This window comes from Aphelocoma coerulescens, chromosome 4 (assembly GCF_041296385.1).
Source record: "Aphelocoma coerulescens isolate FSJ_1873_10779 chromosome 4, UR_Acoe_1.0, whole genome shotgun sequence".
Lineage (NCBI taxonomy): Eukaryota > Metazoa > Chordata > Aves > Passeriformes > Corvidae > Aphelocoma > Aphelocoma coerulescens.
In genome coordinates this window covers 17,386,120-17,406,714 of record NC_091017.1, presented here as the reverse complement: position 1 = coordinate 17,406,714, position 20,595 = coordinate 17,386,120, and the positions used below count along the sequence as shown (strand labels likewise).

The 20,595-nt window shown below is 37.7% G+C and overlaps 1 protein-coding gene across 9 annotated transcripts in view; it reads right to left on the bottom strand.

The window, feature by feature from the left end:
• The window catches only part of TTC29 (tetratricopeptide repeat domain 29), a 236,046-nt gene that overhangs the window by 17,431 nt on the left and 198,020 nt on the right, over positions 1-20,595 (bottom strand). For 2 of the 9 annotated variants that reach the window (XM_069012847.1, XM_069012849.1), the window contains exon 12: positions 403-477. The exons of 4 other annotated variants lie outside the window; for them this stretch is intronic. In XM_069012847.1, the coding sequence (XP_068868948.1) occupies positions 403-477 (75 nt within the window). Of the gene's footprint in view, positions 1-402; positions 478-5,346; positions 5,396-16,000; positions 17,436-20,595 lie in introns of those variants that run through there. 3 more of the 9 variants (XR_011150479.1, XM_069012853.1, XM_069012850.1) reach the window with 3 other exon arrangements.

Here is a 20,595-nt window from a genome sequence, read left to right as displayed (position 1 = left end):
CTACCAGGGGTTTTCATCACTCTCTCAATTTCATCTTTTTGGTGACTAAAACTCATTCTATTAAACTTGACATTTTCTGAACATTAACACCTGCTTGACTTTCATCCAAAAGCTACTAACAAATGATGGTTTGTGAGTGCTGATCCCTCCAAGATACCAAATGACTATTTTTTTCTGGCAAGAATAACACCAATTCTGCCTGTGGTGCTAATGTAAAGGCATTCAGACTGTTTTTCTATGGTTTTTATCAACAATAGAATACATTAGCAGTGGCATGGAAGGAGAGGACGCTAAACTGTCACCTCCACACTTCACCCAAGAGCTGGATCTTGTGCTCTATATACTGAAATTGGGAGCACACTACTGGTTATTAAAAATCCCAAGGCAAGCACTGATATTTACAAACAGGAGCACCATTTCCTAGAGCAAGAGGAGTTTGCAGGCTGGTCTTCAGCTTGCAGATCATCTGCAGCCACCCTGTGGGAGGACAGTTTTTATAAATAAAATATTTGTGAACAGCGGTAGTTACAGCATTATTACAAAGTCCAAAAAAAGATATCAAAGGGCAGTGTTGTATGTGTTGAACAACAAGTCTGCATTTTTTTTTCCATGACCAACTGTATACTTCTATACTGTGCCCAGAAAAACAGAATTTTTAAGGTAGTTTAAAATGCAATGCAAGACACATTTTTTAAAAACTGGTGATATTGCTTTTGTATACACATGGAATTATTTTTATCTACACTATTAGCTATGGTTGTTACCATTTTTACATATTTTGCTAACATGTCTTGAGGTTTTTTCAAGTAACTCAGGAACTGCCTTGACTCCCCACTGATAGGGGATCAGCCCAATTCCTATGTGTTTGTTGCTGAGGTGGGAAGGACTTAGGTAGGTACAGACTTCACGTTTTCTCTGCTTAGAAAAATTATAACTTTAGGATTTGGGTTGTAATATGGCAAAAAAAACCCCCAAAAACCCTTCTTCCTCTGCTATTCTTTGTCATATTGAACAGACTCAATTTACTGAAACTTGTGTTTGAATGAAAATGCTAAACAGTTATTGGATAACATGTTTATAATACATCTATCATTTACATTGAAAAAAAAAAGTGGGATAGACTAGAAACCTGCATAAATGTATGAAAAGAGGGTCATCAAAACACATCACCCAGCCTGAAGAATATGCCAGCAACACAGAGTATCTGCCAGACACAGAGGCAGGAACACAATGTGATACACAATCTCAGTTCTTTGTAAACAGAACATTACACTCAGTTGATTGATGCAAAAGGCACAGGTGATCCCAGAGCACGCTGTGAGATTAAACATTACCACCACACCTGTAGATCATTCAGGAAAACCTGGCAGGAGTTTTAATCCTTTAAAGTATTGTTACTGCATCACTGCCCAGACTTTCAGAGATGTTATCAGTGGGACAAATACAAATATCTGTATTGATCTTGCTGTTTCTTCCTACACAATATCATCATTGCTTCAATCAGAGACTAAAATACAGTTGAGTCTCCATTTTGCATGACCACCAAGCATAAGCGTTACGTGTGGCAGTAATTTATGACAGAATTTTATGGCAATCTCCAAGATTTTTAGGGTAACGCACCATGCAAGTAGGAGTTATTGAAATACAATAGTTTTGTAGGTGGGTTTGAGTCAGATTTCTCAAAGTATCTCTGGATTTCATAAAGCCATTGGTACCAATATTTAAAAAAAAAAATCTGATTTTCTTCTGATATACTAATGTGGAAGTGTTCAGCTTGGTTCCTAACAGTTATTGTCCACAACTGACCATGAGAGGATTGGTCACAGAAGACTTGGACATTAATCTTTTAAAATTATGTAATTTTATTTATTCATAGGAAATGCCTAAAAAGCCCACAAAAAAGAATCTCCCACTGTTTTGGGGATGTATGTGTGTGTGACAAGGCTATCCCTGTGGTTTCAGCGGTCCCTTTTTGTAAAACAGTCACTGCTCTCTCTGTCCTTCTAGTAATCACAGAATCTTCAGAACTAACCTTTCCAAGCAAGCTTCCACTGCAGATTTTGTTCCTTGCATATATTTCAGTTGTGAAATAGGAACCATACAGAACATTCCTGGATGATACTATCTGAGCTGAGGGTCAAAGAAGTCTTGTATTGCTTTGAGTAGGGTGTAGGAGTTGGAGAAGACCTTAGCAAAGCATCATCCCTAAAGAGTGTTTTTGTTGTTGTTGTTTATTTTTTTTTAGCAGACTGGTGCCTGTTGTTCCCCTTTCACTTATTCTATCTTTGGTGTAGTATAGTATACATAATTTAAATAACCAGGGAATCTCGCTGGGCTCAAAACCACCTGCTGGCTTATATTAGCTAATTAATGGTGATTTATCCAAGTTACTAATTTGAGTGGAGCTGATTGCCTTTAGGAATTTTGAGAACGTTGCAAGAATTTTGATTATAATTATGCTTATTTGATGGGCAGTCTACTGAAAATACTTTAAAAAAAAAAATACCTACCAGCTGATTTTTAACTGTGCCAAATGAATGACTCTGTGTTGTTTTCCCACTTGAGATCATGTATTCAGGTAGTTTGTTTACTCTGATACTCAATTTCATCTTGGTCTGACTCCCTATCATTTTCTCTTTTCTATCAGGGTTTATTTGCCTAGCTTTGAAACAATGACTGCTTGAAAAATAGTCCTCATCTTGAACCTGCGGAGCTTAATCATTTTCACAAAAACTAATATAGCAGATTCATTTTAGCCAAACTTCTCTGTCATGCTGACCTGATTCCCAGGGCCTGAAAGTGTGAATTTAATGGTGGTACAATGTCTGAGGTAAGAATATAATAGAAACCTCTCAGCAGTATATCTATTGGATCAGTGTAATTTCTTTTTTCTCTACTGGTCTCAATGTCTCTTAAGGCAATCTAGTCTGCAGACAGCAAAGGAGACCAGCCTTCTCTTTTATTGTGATCCCAATGCTACTTATGCTAAACAAAGAATCAAGTCCCTTGATAAGGTAGACAGTAGACATAAGCACATAACCCTAGAGGAAAATTTATTCTATTAAAAAACTTATTCTTTTGCTGTGAATTTAAGAGGATGCTACTAGGAGGTCTATCCTGAAGAACAGAAGACAAAGTTATTACAGCTTAGCTGTATTACTATTGCTTTTTAACATTAGGGATAAGGATTCTTTTATCTTAATCATTTTCAGGTTCTAAAAATGAGAATTATACACTACATTCTCTGGTGGTAGATACGTTGCCTTCCAGTACACATTTGTAGATGAAAATTTACCAGAGGTAAAATACTTCCCCAAACTGAAACAACTGTTTCCAATGTAACTCAAGCACGATAAATTCTACTTCTGCTGGATTTACTGTCATAAAAATACTTTTATTGTGCAAATTCCTTCCACAGAAACTTCTATGATAAAGGAAACTTAGGATATGACCCAGAAGAACTGTGCTCTCACAGATTCTTCTTTATACAAAGATTTCTGTCGAAGTCTTGTCTACTACTGAGGAGGTGGAGGAAGTTGTAGACAAGTTTCCTAAAAGCCTCAATTAATTTTATATGAGAAAGTATATGAAAAGCTATAATTTATAGAAAGTGTCTTTAAAACTGGATTGCTCCATTTAAGCATTTTATTCCACATCTTTGACTGAAATCCAAGAAGTGCAAGATAATAAAGAATGGTCCTGGAATAATACTGCTGTTCAGAATCAGAATCAACTGTACCTGGATAATTTTGGACTTTTCTAACACATCTTTCAAAACTTCCAAAATCACACACATCTCTCTCTCTCCCTAGGCTTCTTGTAAATGAAGTGTGCATTTCCATTGGAAGTTCTGGGCAATCAACATCTCAAACTGCTTTAAATATTTAGGTATGGTTTTTACTGCCTAATTAAAAATAGCCAGTATTAAAGAGATATGACCTTGGGTTTCAGTGAGCTCTTTCCTTGAATAACGAAAGATTAAGAGAAGAATTAATGAATTGCTGTGCTTTTCTGTGATTACTGAAAAAACAAGAGAAAAAGATACATCAGAGAGAAAAGGTGAGTCAACATTTGCAAGGCAAATCAATGCCAAGGAGTGGAATAAATTCCTATCTCATAGTGCACGCCCTCAGTGCTTTATCCTCTCCAGATATTACTCTCCATGTGCTTTTCTTGTAGTCTGAATCCTTCTTGTGGTGTCAAATATTGCTTACTATGACCATCAGGCTTTTGTCCAGTTTAGGCTGCTCTTTACTGTTATGCTTTTCCTCTCTGAATAGTGTTCAACGAAATAAAGCAGAGACAGAGTAATTTTTTCACTGTTCATTCATTAAAAATTACTTTACTGTTAAGTAAATTGGAGACAAAGGACAGAGGTGTTACAGTTCACTTCTGCAGTTGAACTTGTTCAGCCAGATCACAGTAAAAGCTACAAGGCTTTTGTTGTCTTCCACAGCAAAATAACTACAGCTACTGTTCATTTTTTCACACAAAAAACACACCTCTTTTGGCAGTGAAGACAAAGCCAACTCTCCCTCCAGTTCCTCTACAATCTTTGATCTCTTAATTCCCATTTCTCCTTCCCCTTGATGTTCTGGTCTCTCTGATCTCTGTTCATCACTACCATATATGTCCGTATAATCTCCCACCTGTAATAACTTTAGGACAACCAGAACCCCATCCTTCATTTCTGGCAGACATGCATCTCTCTGGAAACAAAAAACTAGGCAATCTTGTAGTGTCATTTTAGACCAGTTCATCAGTGATGTTTTCATTATGACTGCCCATATTCAGTGAGCAAATCAGTGAATCATGTCTATGAACACCAGACTTGCAAGATTTTATAATAATTAAAAATATGCAAAAGAAATCCAAGGGACTCTTTGACATGTTATTTCATATTTAATGCATTGTCTGATTTAGCTCACTCAATTGCTGGTTGTGAACATGTGAGTTTTGCTTAATGTGTTGATAACATAATATTCCATTTTAATTTTTGAGTAACTTTTTGATATGTTTACTTAATATGTGTCCAAGAAAAAAGACTAACCTTTCAGTAACTAAATGAAGTAGCTAAACTTGGGAAAAACATGATATATGTGAAGTGTTTGCCATAACCACGTACTAAAAAAACAAATGAAAGTATAAATTACATAGAATACCCTCAAAATCTGCTGCATCCCACATTCTGAAAAGAAATTTATTGGAAGATATATGGCATTGTGATATCTAGCAAATGCATACCTATTAGTATTCCCTATTTTTTAAACAAGGAGTTCTCCCAATTCCTCCACCACAAAAATGAATATGCTGACTAATCAAATTAAATATTGTTTACCTGAAGAGCTGCTATAGAATTAAATGATCTTCATATTGCTAACTCCTTTCTTCACAGCTGGTGAAAACAAATAGAATTTAAATTCAAATCTCTGAGCAAGGGATAAACCAAACTGTAGAATGTACTTTGTTTAGGCTCTATTCACATGTAAAACATTTAGGACTTCTTGGTATTTTGAACACACTGTATTTTTCACAAATTAACTGTGCAGCATTGGACTTATTAATCATTATTTTAAAAAAGACTTTCTTGTGAAAAAAATGCCCTTTAATGCCCTTTACCTCATAGGTACTGTCTTGTGCAATGTACTTATTAAAAAGAGCACATCCCTGTAGCCCAGAGGGCTGACAGCTCCCTCCAAAGCTGTACTGCTGCTCTGAGCTAACCTCCAGGGGCTAGTCGAGAGTGATGCAGCCTTCATCCCCTCCTACAGAGTCTGAAAAGATCATGTCTATACAACAGTCTCAACCTCAGCTATCCTGAGAAATGCTTTTCCTAAGGTGGTTACTGAACTCCACTTCTGGTAGAGAGGCAGTTTGGCTGAGCAGAGAAGGAAAAAAAATCACCTATCATTTTCAAAAAAATTTCAAACAATTTTATGAAAGAATAAGAGCATGGATTCAGTGCAACTGAGGGCTTTTTTTCTCCTGCTCAGACACAGGTAACATTTGTTTCCATTATATCACTCACCCATGACTTTTTATCTCACATGATGAAAATATAACAAAGAAATAAAACTGCCAAACTCTGAGCCTTATGACTGAGACAGGGAATGCTTGCAGACAGCACTGAAGAACAAAAAAACACTGAACAAATTCAGTTCAAAAAGACTGATCATATCCTGAGGTACAGCTAGGGCTTTTTTGTTGTTGCCTGTTAAAAGTGGCATAAAATCTTTAGAGATTTTTTCCTCCAAAGATGATATTTCTCTAGTTTACTAGATACACTGTTTTGCTTTGCATGAACACCCTCTTTGACATTAAGTTCAGCCTTCAGGCTAGCGTCGCTTATCTCTGTTTCCAAAAATCCTCATATTTGATTGTCACATTTATTAAGTCAGACTCTGAAAAAAACTTCCATCAATCTGTAGCCCTTTTCTCTTTCTCTTCCTCCTCCACCATGTAAGCAAATAATTTAAATGCTTGTAGGAAACTGCTGAAATTATAGATACAGTTTAACCATAAGGTACTGCACCAAATTAATTTTTCAAATAGTTGTCTGAATTTCAAATCTATAAATATTTGTAATTTCTAGAGGCCAAAAGACATGGAAAAATACTCAAATACTTAATATGTTACAATATACACCCCCATGCCCCAATTTTCTATTTGCTTAATTTCCCTTGAAAAGCCCTAATTTCTTGGGTTATAGATTCCTTAATACTGAATAGAGGAAGAAAACACTACAGACCCAATAGGATTTCTGTCAAATTCATCTTACGTGTTAGTTACCTATGGCTAACCTTGAGTTTACATGGAAACATTTTTAAATTGAAAAAATAAATTTTCATGAACACTATAGTATATCAGAAGTCTTGGCAGCAAGAGAAACAATCTTGTGAGTGCACATAAAATGTTGAAAGAGAAAATGGATCTCTTGGTTGATCCCAGCTAGTGGGGAAACAGACATTTCACTTGCAGCATGTGGTCATCTTTGAATGCTAATCACCAGAGGTTCTAAGGCTCCAATAATGGGAAGAGATGGAATGGTCCTGGGTTGGAAAGTGGACATGAAAAAGACTGGTTTGTCTTTTTCTGTTTTTTCTCTAGCCAGAGAGAAAAGAAACAGGCCGTGGAAGGAGGGAAGAGTCCAAACTGCAGTTGTGAGCTTTGCTCCAATAAGTGGATTTCATTCTCAGTCTTGATAGCCCTCCCTCACATTAAATCTGAATAGGAAGCTGATTCCAGGCTTTCCAACAACCAGCAAAAATGAATATTGTTGCCATCAGAATCCATGGGATGGAAAAATTTGATACTTTGGTAGCCTTGAAATGGTTTCTGCAGAGAAGAAGAGCATAGATAAAAAGAGAAGAAAGAGCTGGAGAACTTCCAGAAAGGAAGGGATGAGGGGATGAACTGGGGTAGGCAAGGAATATCTTTCAATATCCTTAAGCCAAGAAATATTTTTGAAAGCTGTTTTACAAGAAACATTAACATCTTAAAGCTGACTTCACAGATGGGCAAATTGAGACACAGAAAAGTAAAGTTTTTCCCAGTGGCTAATCAGTAGCATCCCTCCATGAACTGCAATTTTTCAGTCCACTACTTTTAGTTCAACCTATCATGGACAAAGAGAAAAGATCATTATTTATTTTATCCCCCTCTTCAAATTCTGCAAAGCTCAGACCTGCTATTTTGTTCTTCCCTCAGTCTTTTCTATAGACACAGAAGCTCCAAATCTACCATTAAATCAATATTTTCTTTTGGTCATGATTTTTAGCTCCTTTTCATCCTTCCTGCACCTTTTCCAGCTGTTCTGCATACTCCATAAAGCATGAAACCCAGCACTGCTATGATACTAAGCTGAGACCTTATTGGTGTTGAGTAGAGCGGAAGGATTACTTCACAAGTCATCATTTTTTAATACCCCAGTAAGATGTCTGCAGGTTTCACAACAGCTTAACACTGTTCATTCAGGTTCAGCTTGTGATTTGCTGCAAGTCCTGATTTTTTTCCCACCCTCTACAGAACTGGTACTTGCTCCCTTTAGGTAATTATGTCCTTGATTACTCCTGATTATATACTCACACATACACACACACAAAGATTGAAAATGTTACATGTGTCATGTGGTTCTCAATTTGCCAAGATCCTTTAGAATTGCACCACCATGAATAAAATGCTTACATTCCTTCCCTAGTTTGTGTTCTCTTTCAACGTAAAGCATACTTACTATTCCAGTCTCCAGATAAGGAATGAAAATATAACCTAGTACAGACTCAGATCCTTGTAGAATAGCAAGCTAAACAGCTTTCCATTTCTAACAACAGCCACAGATAGCTTTTATTTGTCAGAGGTTTTATTAATAATCATTATTCACCCACTTGATAGTAGATTCATGTAGTTCAGGTTTCCTTTCTTGCTTATAAATGTTGCATATAATACTATATCAAAAGCTCCAGACAGATTATATCCGATATATTCTCCTTATTTTAACTTCTTTACCTGGAAGTCCTGTTGCTTGTTAATTATTTAGGCTTGACCCAATTAGTATTAGCAAATCCATCTTGGCTGTTACAGATTTCATTGTTTTCTTCTAGATACCTATTAAACATCTGGTTGTATGTTCTGATATTTTTCCAATATAGGATCTTAAGTTGATCTACCTGAAATTCCATGGTGGCTCCTCCTTTTTCCATTTCCAAAAACAGGCATCAGGTTTGTCTTTTTCCGCTACTCTGGAACCTGACTTGACCTCCATCAGTTTTCAAAAATGGCTAATGACCTTGAGATTGTTCCAGCCAGTTTTTTAAGGGTTGTAGGATCAAGTTTCTGCGGCCCATCTGATTTGAAGATCTATCTCCTCTAAGTACTCTCTAGCCTACTTTCCCCTGTTCTAGCCTGGGATCTTGCTGCTTTTTTTTTCTTGTGGCACATATAAACTCAGTTTGCCACATGATCCCAGCTGACCTTTTCAGTGAAGATTAAAGCCAAAAAAGCATTAAAGCACACTGGCCTCCCCTAGGTCATCTATTAAGAGTTTCTCCCCTCTGTCATAGAGCAGTCTAATACTGCCCTTGATCTTCCGCTGGCTAATAACGTGCTAATAGTTTGTTATCCTTGATGGCCCTTGTTAACTGCATCTCTACCACAGAAACTCTTATTTTATACTTTATCAGAACATGAATCTTTTCTCCTCTGCTACATGTTCTACTTTCTCCATCCATTTCTTCATTCCGTGTAATTAGAAACTCCAAACACTGTTATATTGGTATATAAAAGGAGATGTACTTCTTGAATGCACCAAAACATACACCTCTGCCTGCAAAATGTCCTGGTGTTAAGAATTTTTCAGTATTAGCAGGAATAGAGATGCTATGTAAACAATGCTTTAACCATTTATTGATTGGTGCTTTAATGACATCTGACTCTGCTAAAATCACAACCAGATGATGAGAAACTCATTGTTTTATTTAAACTCGATGTCGCACCACAGCCAATATCAGAGACATGAGTTTAGGGATAAAAACTGGTGCTGACAAAAAAATTCACTGGAAAGGAAATAATATCAAAATTAAACATATCTCAGCACTGGACTTTTGGCATGTTCCTTAGTACAGCTACTGAGAGGTGGGTATAACAGAAGCAGTTCCCCCAGGGTCTGGCAGCAGTGAGGGCACCATCTGGGTTCTGTGGTCTCAGAAAGTGCAAGGGGAAGGGGAGGGAAAACTCAGGAAGGGGGATGAGAGGGAAATATTATGAAGGGAGATGACTGCCATGGCAAGTGAGAATAAGAGGGAGGGGGAGAACAAATGTTTTGCTTCCTATGGGGGCCTTAGAGCTCCTGCTGTCTCTATCCTTCAAATGTGAAATTTACTACTTAAATCCCATAAATTATTTTTTTTCTTCTCCAACTTGCATCTGAAAGTAAACAACAAGCAAATGAGCAATAATTAAAGGTCAGCCTTTTAAATCTTATTTAAACCTTTTGACTGAGCTGTTTCTAGAATAAGGGTCCACACTGGACCCTCATTGCAGTGAAACTATTTATATGGGCAGGGATTACTCACGTAAGTAAGAATCACAAATGTATTTTCTAATACATTTGTACCAAAAAAACCCCAATTTGATCCATTTTTCTGCATGTTTCATGGATGCAATTTGAAACAATGAAGAAAGGCTTCAAGAGCGATCTTATCTCTGTTTATCTCAAGTTGGAAAGAAAACAAATTAATAATTTGCAAAGCAACAAAATTCAACCTTGAAATGCCTCTGGACATCAATTGTTGAAAGAAAGGAAAAACAAAATGCAGAAGGAACATGGGGATTACATTTAAAATCCAAGGAAAGAACAGCTTCTGTACAGAAGAAATGTTTGCTTTATACTCTGCACAGATGCTGTACAAGCAAAATTCTCAGTATATTAATATAAACTGTCTGAAAAAATTCGACCCGATTTCATAAGACCAGCAAAAACAAAACAAAGGGAAGCATGACGTTTATGGGTTTTTCCTCTAGCACAACCATGCAAGCTGAGCTGTGAAACTGTGATGGAAATATTAGAGCTGTTGTGCCTGAAAAAAACGCAGTGATCATTTCATTCTTCCTGTCTTTTAATGCTCCAGGGTTTTGGAGACGAATAGGAGCAATAAGTTCACTTTGCAGAATTAATGCTGTAATTCTTTATCATAAGAGCAGAGCATTACCTCAATCTGATTTTTCTACAAAATGGTTCAAAGTCTATTTTTAATGATGGCCCTAATTTGTTAACACCTTTTAAATTATTAATCCCCTTTATATTCAAGTAGTTATTGCATGTCATAACAATGTATCTATGCAGGGAAATTTAATAGTATTTTCTGCATGTCAAGAAAAGGCTTGTTCTGCAAAATGCTATTAAAACTGATAATGAGCTAAATATTTGCCATAGCAAACACTGAAATTACTATATCAATCAACTTTGGGTTCTCTTATTCAATAAACAAAATTTAACCTATTAACTTTGCCTAATTTTAGGCAGGAAAAAGCTTGTTTTCAGGCATATCTTGCCCTTGACTTCATATCTTTATCATCTGATAACTACGTTTTCCTGGCCAATTAAGCCATTGTTTTGAATCAAATGTAGCAATATAAGCCTTTTATTCTGTCTTGAATGGAACTGTATTACTAGATCCTGAATATGATTTTCTCCCAGCAAATTTAGACTACATTTTAAAGCTCACATATATCACAGGAAGACGATAAGCTATGTTCCTGAAGACACCTTTCACATTAAAGCAAAAAAAAAAAAAAAAAAAAAAAAAAAGGATTTATGAGGAAGTCAAAGGGTAAAATAAAACCTTATATTGCAAATCTCTTAACTCTTCAGATCTTCCCAGATCTGTTTACGTGGCAGGTTTCTTGTGTTAATATTTTCAGAAAAAAACCTCCAAAAATATAAAAACCTGCACACAAGCATCACTGCTGACAGGCACGAGAAGGAGACCATCCTCTTTCATGAGCATCTAAAGCATAAATCTGAATGCTGATTGAATACCTAACACCCCATTCAGTGACAAAAAAGAGGCAGGTTCCATCTCTGCCGGGTACACGCGAGCTGGAATGGTTTATTACATAAGCTGGAGCCTCGCCTCGGCGGAGTGTGCTGCTGTGTGATGCTGCTGCTCATGCATAAGTGGCTGCACTCAGCCGCTCGTCGCTTTTGTCACTGCAAATTGTTGTGTGATCAAGAGGGATCAAAGCGCACCCTCTAGAGGCTAAACAAAACCCCCGGCCCCGCGCACGGCGCCCGCTCCCCTGCCCACACCCGGGGGCTCTCTCTGGCCCCAAGTCACCTCTTGCAAACAAAATGACCACAGTCAGTCATGAGAGGGTATTAAAAATATCAGCTTTGCCTTGGTTTCTCGATGTAAAATGCTAGAAGGGAAGGAGTGCTCTTTTGCAAGTGCACCGGGCATAGCATTGCTGTCCAGGATTGTAGGGGTGTGGAAATTAAATGAAGAACGAGATTTTTTTTTTTTTTAGCCCGGCCTACAGTAAGGGTCATGCCTTGCTCAGGCTGGACCTCCATCATGAAGCTCATCATGACTTCAAAGGAACATGAAGGAAGCAAAGTGCAGTCCAAAGACACGCTCCCACAGTTTCATGGAAAAGGGTGTATGTACTAAATTCAATGATCAGAGAATCACACAATGGTTTGGGTTGGAAGAGACCTTTAAAGGTCATCCAGTCCAACAAGCAGGGACTTCTTCAACCAGATCAAGTTGCTCAGAGGCCCATGCAACCTGACCATGGATGTTTCCAGGGATGGGGCACCCACCACCTCTCTGGGCAACCTGTCCTAGAGGTTCATCAGTTTTATTATAAAAACCTTCTTATTTATATCCAGCCTAAATCTATGCTATTTCCATTTAAAACCATTGCCACTCATCCTATCACAACAGGCCCTGCTAAACAGTTTGTCCCCACCTTTCTTAGAGGTTCCCTTCATGTGCTGAAAGACTGCAATGAGGTTTCCTCAGAGGCTTGTCTTTTCAAGGCTGAACAACCCCAGTTCTCTCAGCTCTTCCTCATGAGAAGTGCTCTGACCATGTTTGTGACACTCCTCTTGACTCACTCCAACATATCCATATCTTTCCTGTGTTGAGGACCCCAGAGCAGAAAGCAGTAATCTGTATTTCTTACTGAAAGTCAATTTCTTAGTATAGAATACTTCCAATTAAATGATGGAGAGCCACTGCTGAATGGAAATTAACTGTTCTGTGTCATTTAAGTAAGACAATTCTACTTGCAAAGGCTCATGCTCGTGGACCTTTTTCCTCAGCTTACATTGAAATTATTGCTTCTTTTCTCATATTTCACATCCTAATTAAATAAAGCACCTGTGTGAAAGAATACCAATTTCATTTAATTAGGGGCAAGAACAGTATTAAGCTATTTTTCCTATATAAATTACTTCAAGAGTTGACCTAAAAGCACCAAAATTCCCCTCGGAACAATACTGTCATGTTAAATCTCCTACACTTTGCTCTCCAACACAGAACTCTGTTCATTAAGAAACAATTTTCTATTAAAGATCTTACTTTTCATAATGAATAATAAAAATCATGATTTTTCAAAAGGATACCATGGATTGGTTGTTAGTACATGTTAAACTGTTCCATTATTTTTTCTGGTCATCAAGACAGATCAAATTTTTAGGTAAACATTTGCAATTGCTCATGCATATACTTGCATTGATGTAAACAAGACTGAGCTTGTGTCAGGAATTTGTGTGTAAATGCCGTTAAATGATAATGGCAATTATGCCCCTAGTGAGCATAATAAAGCCGTGAAATCCTGAATACCTTAAGGTTAAATTGAAAAGAATCTCCCATTTACAGAGGGATTGCTGTTGGAGGTTCAGAAACCTTCTCAGTTTCCTTGTAGTGACATGCAATACACAAAAAAATTACCATTAGTGGCTGCAGTTTCAGTTGAAACTGATTTAAGGAATGCACTTTGTAGTTTCAAGTATTTCTGCTTACAGCGCTGCTCATATGACAGGAAAACGAGGATAAAGAGTGACTTTGCAACAGGGGAGTGTTGCTCACTTCTGTCTCACACTGTGCCAACAGAGAGAAGCACACACTGGAGCTACATCATGTGGAGATGTGGTGTGTATATGTATTTCATACAGTCAGGAGGTACAGGGCAGAGCACTCCACCACAACCAGCCAGTGGAGACAACTTTGGAATAAGGAAAGATCTATGAAGAGCTAGGATTAATTAAAAAAAAAAAAAAAATTGAATTTACTGGGCAGTGTGCCTGTGAATAATCCCTTTTAAAATCAAAACTATTATTTAAAGTATTAAATAAAAAACAAAGTTTCAGCTAACTCCTGCAGCAACCAAACTTTCACCCGCAGACATGACAGAATCACAATTAAAACAACACTGAGAAGGAAAATTTTTTCATCTGTTTCCAGGAAAACGAGGTAAGAGTTGCTGTAAGAGCACAATCCTTCAGTCTTCTAAGTAATGATTACTTCAAAAGCTCTTAAGCCCTTGCTTTATCCACAGAAACTGAGATTCTCAGGCACATAGGAAACCTCAGTCTAGTAAAATGAAATGCAATAGCCTCCTTAATATCTAGACCACAAAGTTCTGTGTACACAGAAATCACAAGGTCAGGGGAAAAGAAGTTTTCCCCGTAACTGAGACTGTTTATGTCAGACATGAGCAGGTCCCACACACGCATCCTCAGAGACAAATACTTGAAAATGTTTACAGATAGAGAGGCACTGGAGACTCAATGGTTATGAAAACTTGAACAAGAAGCTCAAGTTTATGGAAATCAATAATGGAGAACATATTTCATTTTAAGTCTGACAATTTTCTTCCTTTTTTCCATTAAGAACACACGTCCCCAAACACAATATAAAAACCAAACCAGTGTGTGCCTCTGCAGTGCACAGTGTATGTGTAAGTAGGGGAGAGAAACATCCTTTTTTCTCCAGATAAGCTCCATTAATCAGTCTGGAGATTTCACAGCACAGTGAGACAACTGAAATTGGTAGAAGAAAATCAAACACACCTCTATTTCACATGGAGTGAAAGAATGTATGGAAGATCAGCTCGCTGCCTGGCCATAAGTATTTCCACAGGATACACTTTCTGTTCAACTATGATGAAGTCATTTTTCTGAAGCAGAGTCTCCTTCAGCAGAATGTTTGCTGGATGCAATTTGAGTGGGTTTTATTGATCATTTGATCTAGCTGAAGATTGATGCTTTTGGTACTCTCTTCCCTTAGTTATAACTTCTGCAGAAGACAAACACAGCCTCAGATTTTCTTTTCCATGAATGAGTCCTAAGCAAACAAGAGCCTTGCCAGCTTCTAACTCAGGTAGAAGCGTCTCTGTAGGAAACTTTTACTAATGAAGGTAGCTATTGTTAGATCTTAGTTGCAGTAGAAAAAAGAGGGACATTTAGAAAAGAATTTGAGTTGAGAAACTGGAGCAAGGGAACTATGGCAGATAGTTTTAAGAGATTCTAAGATGAGAAAAAAACGTAAGCCCTTAATTAAGTTGTTATGGAATGGGAAAAAAAAGAATTAATGAAAAGGGAGTAAAAGCATTTGACAAGGGCTCTAAAGGTGAGCTATCTGACTTATAAATATTTTGATTTCTCATTGCAGAAGACTGGCAAAACAGGACTCAGTACAGCTTTACGAGAGTGCAGAGTTGTGAAGGCACACACTAGTACTGTAATTTCATTTTTTGAGGATATAGATTCAAGTAGTGAACTCTGAACCTAGAGAAAAATCAGTCTGGTTTTTGAAGTATCAAAATATCCAGTGTAGAATGGATAAAGAGTCTGTTCAATTCTCCTATTTGTGTTTGTAGAAAAAACATCCTCAATCACAAATAAGGATCTGAATTATTTTATTTAAGTTCAGTTGCATCCCTAGGAAGAGATGAAGTATGAGTGGATTAATCTGGTAAAATGAATTGAGAAATCTAGCTGCTTTCCTGCTTCAGAAACTTATGTAAAGGAAAGAGTCCTGAATTATGTAAGAGACTTTGAATAACAAAGCTTCACAGCACTTAGGGAGACCATTTAAGAATATGTAGCAACCCTTCCCCCTGCATTGGTTTTTCTTGGGGGTGAAGCCCTTGTTCTTCCTGCCCTTTTGGAGTGGATATCAACCTACCGTGCTCAGCTGAGTGATATGGACTAGTCCTACTGGGCAGTGTAACTGGAAAATAAACAAAGAAACAGGACCCTTGCATCTGCTCTCTACCTCCTTCCATCAGTCATGCTCATAAGGAAGAGCTACATTCCATCATATATAATTTATACTTAGACTAAGTAATCTTTATAACCATCCTCTTCAGAAATCACTAGAAAATTTTCTTCTAAACACCAGTATGTGCCAGATAATTCCTGTCTCTTCCATTTACTGCAAAGAGGGAAGGGATGAATTTAAAGAATACAGAGTTTCAATTACAGACAACTTACCTTTTTTTTTTTTCTTTTTTCTGCATAATTTTACCCTTTAGAACAGACTGCTGGTGGATGCTGTGGAAAATCAATTGCCAGCTTTTTCTAAGAACAGACAAGACAAACTTCTCTCAGAAATTACATAAATACTTTGTATTGTTGCCTCTATATAGGGGCTGGAGAAGATGACTTCCTAGAGTCCTTTCCATTACTATTTTTCGATGATCCTATGCTTATTGTCCTGGCTCATTAAATTCCACAGTTCTGGAAAAGACTGGAGATGATGCTGCCAAGGTGATTTGGGCATCTTCAAATTAACCCCACAGGCTTTGGCACTGAGAAACACAAAGACTGCCAACTGCTCTCGACTTTTTCCCTAGCCTGCCTCTGAGCCTTCTAACTGGCATCCAGTCAAAGTAAGACTGAACTTGTGCACTTCTGTGTTGAAAGGAATCAAAGTCCCAGAGACTACCAGAGTGTCCCAGAGACAAATATTAGAACCAGATTATTTTAAATAGCAGATTATATGGGAACTAAAAGTAGGTTTGATTGTTCTATCCAAGTATCTGTACGTAAAGAAAACCTCTGCTTCCATGTCTTACCGTATTCAACTCCGATGTCTGAGGCACTTGCATCTTCACAAGTGGTGAATATCCCAAATCTCTCAATGAGAAAACAATTATTTCCCCTTTACAGATTGTATTGAAGACAAATCTCTTTCTAACAGTGCCATTAACACATATCAAAAGAAGCCCAGGGAGTATACCCAAAGAAGGCAACTGAGAGGTGCTTTACAATACTGGGAAGCAAATTAGATGAGTTAACATTGATGATAACTTAACTAATAAGCTAAAAATATTACAATACAACTGGAAAGAAGCAACAAAGTAGCAGTTTGTTGTTATTTGGCTTACAATTTAAGAAGATGCAAAACATTTGCTGTTGTGTCAGCCTTACTGATGCCACTCAGCTTTCAGTGTTCTTATTCAGATATAGACAGGCTGTTAAATGGTGAGAGCCACAAGTAGTGGGTTAAGTTATTCCACATACATAAAGTCTGACTCGAGGGTTCAAGGCTCAGGCTGGCAAGCTAACAGCATGTTCTACAATTATGCAGATAAGAAGCACTTGAACAAACAGCATCTGAAGAAATGCCATGCTGAAAATGCCACAACATCACTACGACACTGAATAGCATCAATACCGATGGTTGCCTCTTTCTGCAAATATCAGATGTCACAGCATTCAATTTATCTGCATCCAAAAAATGTTTTCAAACTTGCACTGCAAGGTATCTTAGTTCCTGAATTGATACTCAATTCTCCCTGGAATTGAAAGGGATGGAGGGATGTCATGTCTTGTATTGGAACCTTCTTCTAGCACTTCCAAAAGACTTTGACACTGATGTCTTCAGTCCAGTCAAGGAGGGGAGTAACAGTGTCCTGCTGTTTTGGTCCTGTGGTGACAAAATTCATATGAAGAAAGAATTACACTGCAGTTTGCACAGTATTACTTTATGCTGCAGCGCGTGCACGGTATTACCAATTCCAGATGGCTCAGGGAACAAGGGATTTAATTTGAAAGAGAAATGTTGCAAGAATCTAAACACAGAACTTGAATACAAAGTTCTAATGACTGAAATGTAAGGCCTAGATCTACTGCACAAGGTACTATTATAGATCACACAGTAAATTTAAGGTGATGTCTAAAAATCATAGGAAGACTTAAATGAAATTTAAAAATAGCCTGAGTAAATGTAGCCTACAAAACTAAAAATAAATAAAAATCAAGCAGCTGTAAATACGAGATGTATTGTATGCACATAATGATGGGTGTATTTATATATTTTGTGGGTATAACTGAAGAACAGAGTTCAAAATGCCCTTAAAAATCTATACACCCGGGTGCAAATCCTCTAGATCTCTTATTCAAATGAGGAAATAAAACCCACTCCAAAAATAAACTCTTATTGTCACTTCAATACAAGGTTAAAATGGATCCATTGCTGACTTCATCCATTTGCCAGTTGTTGACAGCTGTCAATACAGAGATTTGATTTCTTTATCCAAGCAACAAACATTACATTCGTATCTTCAGAGAAAGATCTTGACTGTGAGCTGCAGTTTCACTGCCCCAACTCAATTACTGCATTCTTGAACTGCAATGTATTCATTTGTGGGCAGTGGGGCAGCCAGTGGGAGGGTATTGATTGGAGTATAATGTCATGTGTAGCAGCGAGAGTAAGATGAAAAGTGTTTTCTGCTTAATGGGTTGGTATTAAGTAGGTGGGAATGGCTTCTAATTAGCCAACAATTGCTGTGTTTCTCAGTTTCCCTCCCTTCCCTCCTCCTGTCGGTCACCAGCTGCCAATCTCTCTCTCCTTTTCCTTTTTTGTGTGGAGTTCATTGCTCACTGCAGTGAAAGCCTTTGTTTAAAAAAGAGGGCTCCCAGGGTCTCATCTGCCAGGGTACAGCTTGCTGCCTGCGATGAGTAGCAACTGTCAGTTTATTTTATCTCAACCTTTTCATCATTCTGCTGAAACTGGTCGAGTGAAACCACCTGAGAGACCTGAGGATTCAGTACCTACAAGTCATTAGCCAGGACTGCTCAGTCTCTCCCCACACAGCAAGTCAACTGAACACTGCTTAAAATATAGTCCACTTTAACCCCATATTTTCCTACGGACGTATTAGGACTCCTCCTGCATCTTCCACATTTTAGTTGCATGATCATTCCTTAAATATACTACAACTATGATTAGTGATAAATGTATTTTCCCAGTGAATATATTCTTTAGAAATACAAAATATAACACAGTAAAATCTAGTTAATAGAATAGCCTCAGTCTGAACCTCCCCCTTATATAGTTTATGTTCTCCAGCACAAATATCATACCTAGCAACTCCCCCAATTATTTGAACCTCTGCTTGCCTTGAAGTTTTTGATAATGCAGTTCAAAGGGACAAAATCTACTTATAGATACAGTTGTGGCATCCTCCTCAAATCAATAAGATTTTGTGGGCATAAAAAAAAGCAGTTTCTGGTCCACAATTTTTAACATATATGCAACATTCTCCTCTTTTTGCCATGCAGTTTCTCTCTCTGTTGGTACACACACATATATGTTCATGTACTCCACATGCACACCCACCTTCCAAATGGCTAATGGAGTTGCAGTACAATCATTAAAAACTTATCAAAGTATGTGAGAGAAAGAAACATTTGATTTTGAACTAAAACAAAATGAAATGTATCTAAATCAAATTCCATGTCATTAGCCCAAGCTAACTTTTTTCTGGTAACCACAGCGAAGTTGTTGCAGTCATTACTAACAGTTTTAATACAGCAACTGAAGTATTGCTTTCCCCTGTACGAATAGTGAGCCTTTTCAAGATCTGTAAGAGATGACAAGAACAGGAATCCAGTTATCCTTCAATATATCCGCTGATTTCTTAATGCTTGAAATCGTTAATGTTTCATCTCAGTTCTCTTACTGCAGCATAAGTGTGCATACTTGTATGAATATCAACAAAATGAAATATAATTTGATTTCATACTATTCTCAGAACTGAGCTAAAGGTACTAGTGAGGACGAGCTCACTCTTGGAGAATTACACATTTCAAGACACTGTTTGGCAGATTTAAAGATTCTGGAGTCAAAGAACTGGGCTCCATAGCACCCTGAAGTGACATTTTCCACCAAGACCCTGACGTGTGAGGTAAACAGAGGGCAGCAAGTGCTGCACCCAGGATAAGAAGCAGTGGATACTGTGCAGCACACGTCCCTCTCCCCTCCTGGTTCGTACCAACTGGTTTTCCTTGACACCTCTGGTGTGGTCTGAAGTTCCTATTCCTCAAATTCTTTGGGTACACAACATAAGCTGAATAAGATTACTCTAGAGCACAGGTATCCTCCATTTTTCAGCTTCAGTTTTCTATCAGCAATGAGTTAAATGCACAGTGCTAACAGATGCCCGGTTGGGATGCACAGACACAGTCAGACAGCTCCGTGCCCTGTTCATGTGACCTATAAATACCAGACAGTGTGAAATCCACCTTCACAAGAAAGACAGGGGTTGAGCGTCGGCTTTCACAGACGTTGTCATTAGCAGATGAATAAACATAAGGTTTACTTACAAGGGGTGTTGGGCACTTGCAGTTCCCATTTCAAAAACTGCTGTGGAAGATTAATTCCCCACAGGAGCTGACACCAGCTACACTTTGTTTGACTAATATCCGTAGCAGCTCCACATCCCAAAAATTAAAAAATAAGCCAGAATTTTAAGGAAAAGAAACTGCATTAAACCACTGTAGCAAACATGGAAAAAATATGAAAAAAAACTTGAATAAGAACAATTTCAAATCACCCTCTCCATATCAATTACTCTATTGGATACTTACTGATGCCAATATTGTAGGATAGTAGCTTCATGTTCAAAACGATGTACTTGTATTACACACTATGAAAAACACTGTATAATTACTTGGCTCTGTGGCAAGACTTGTATGAGGCCTTCCATGGGAATATTCTGTATTATAGATAATATTGAATGCTTAACTGAGTGAGTAGAAACAAGCAGATGAGCCTGGAGGCATGGTCATCTACTTAAGCATGC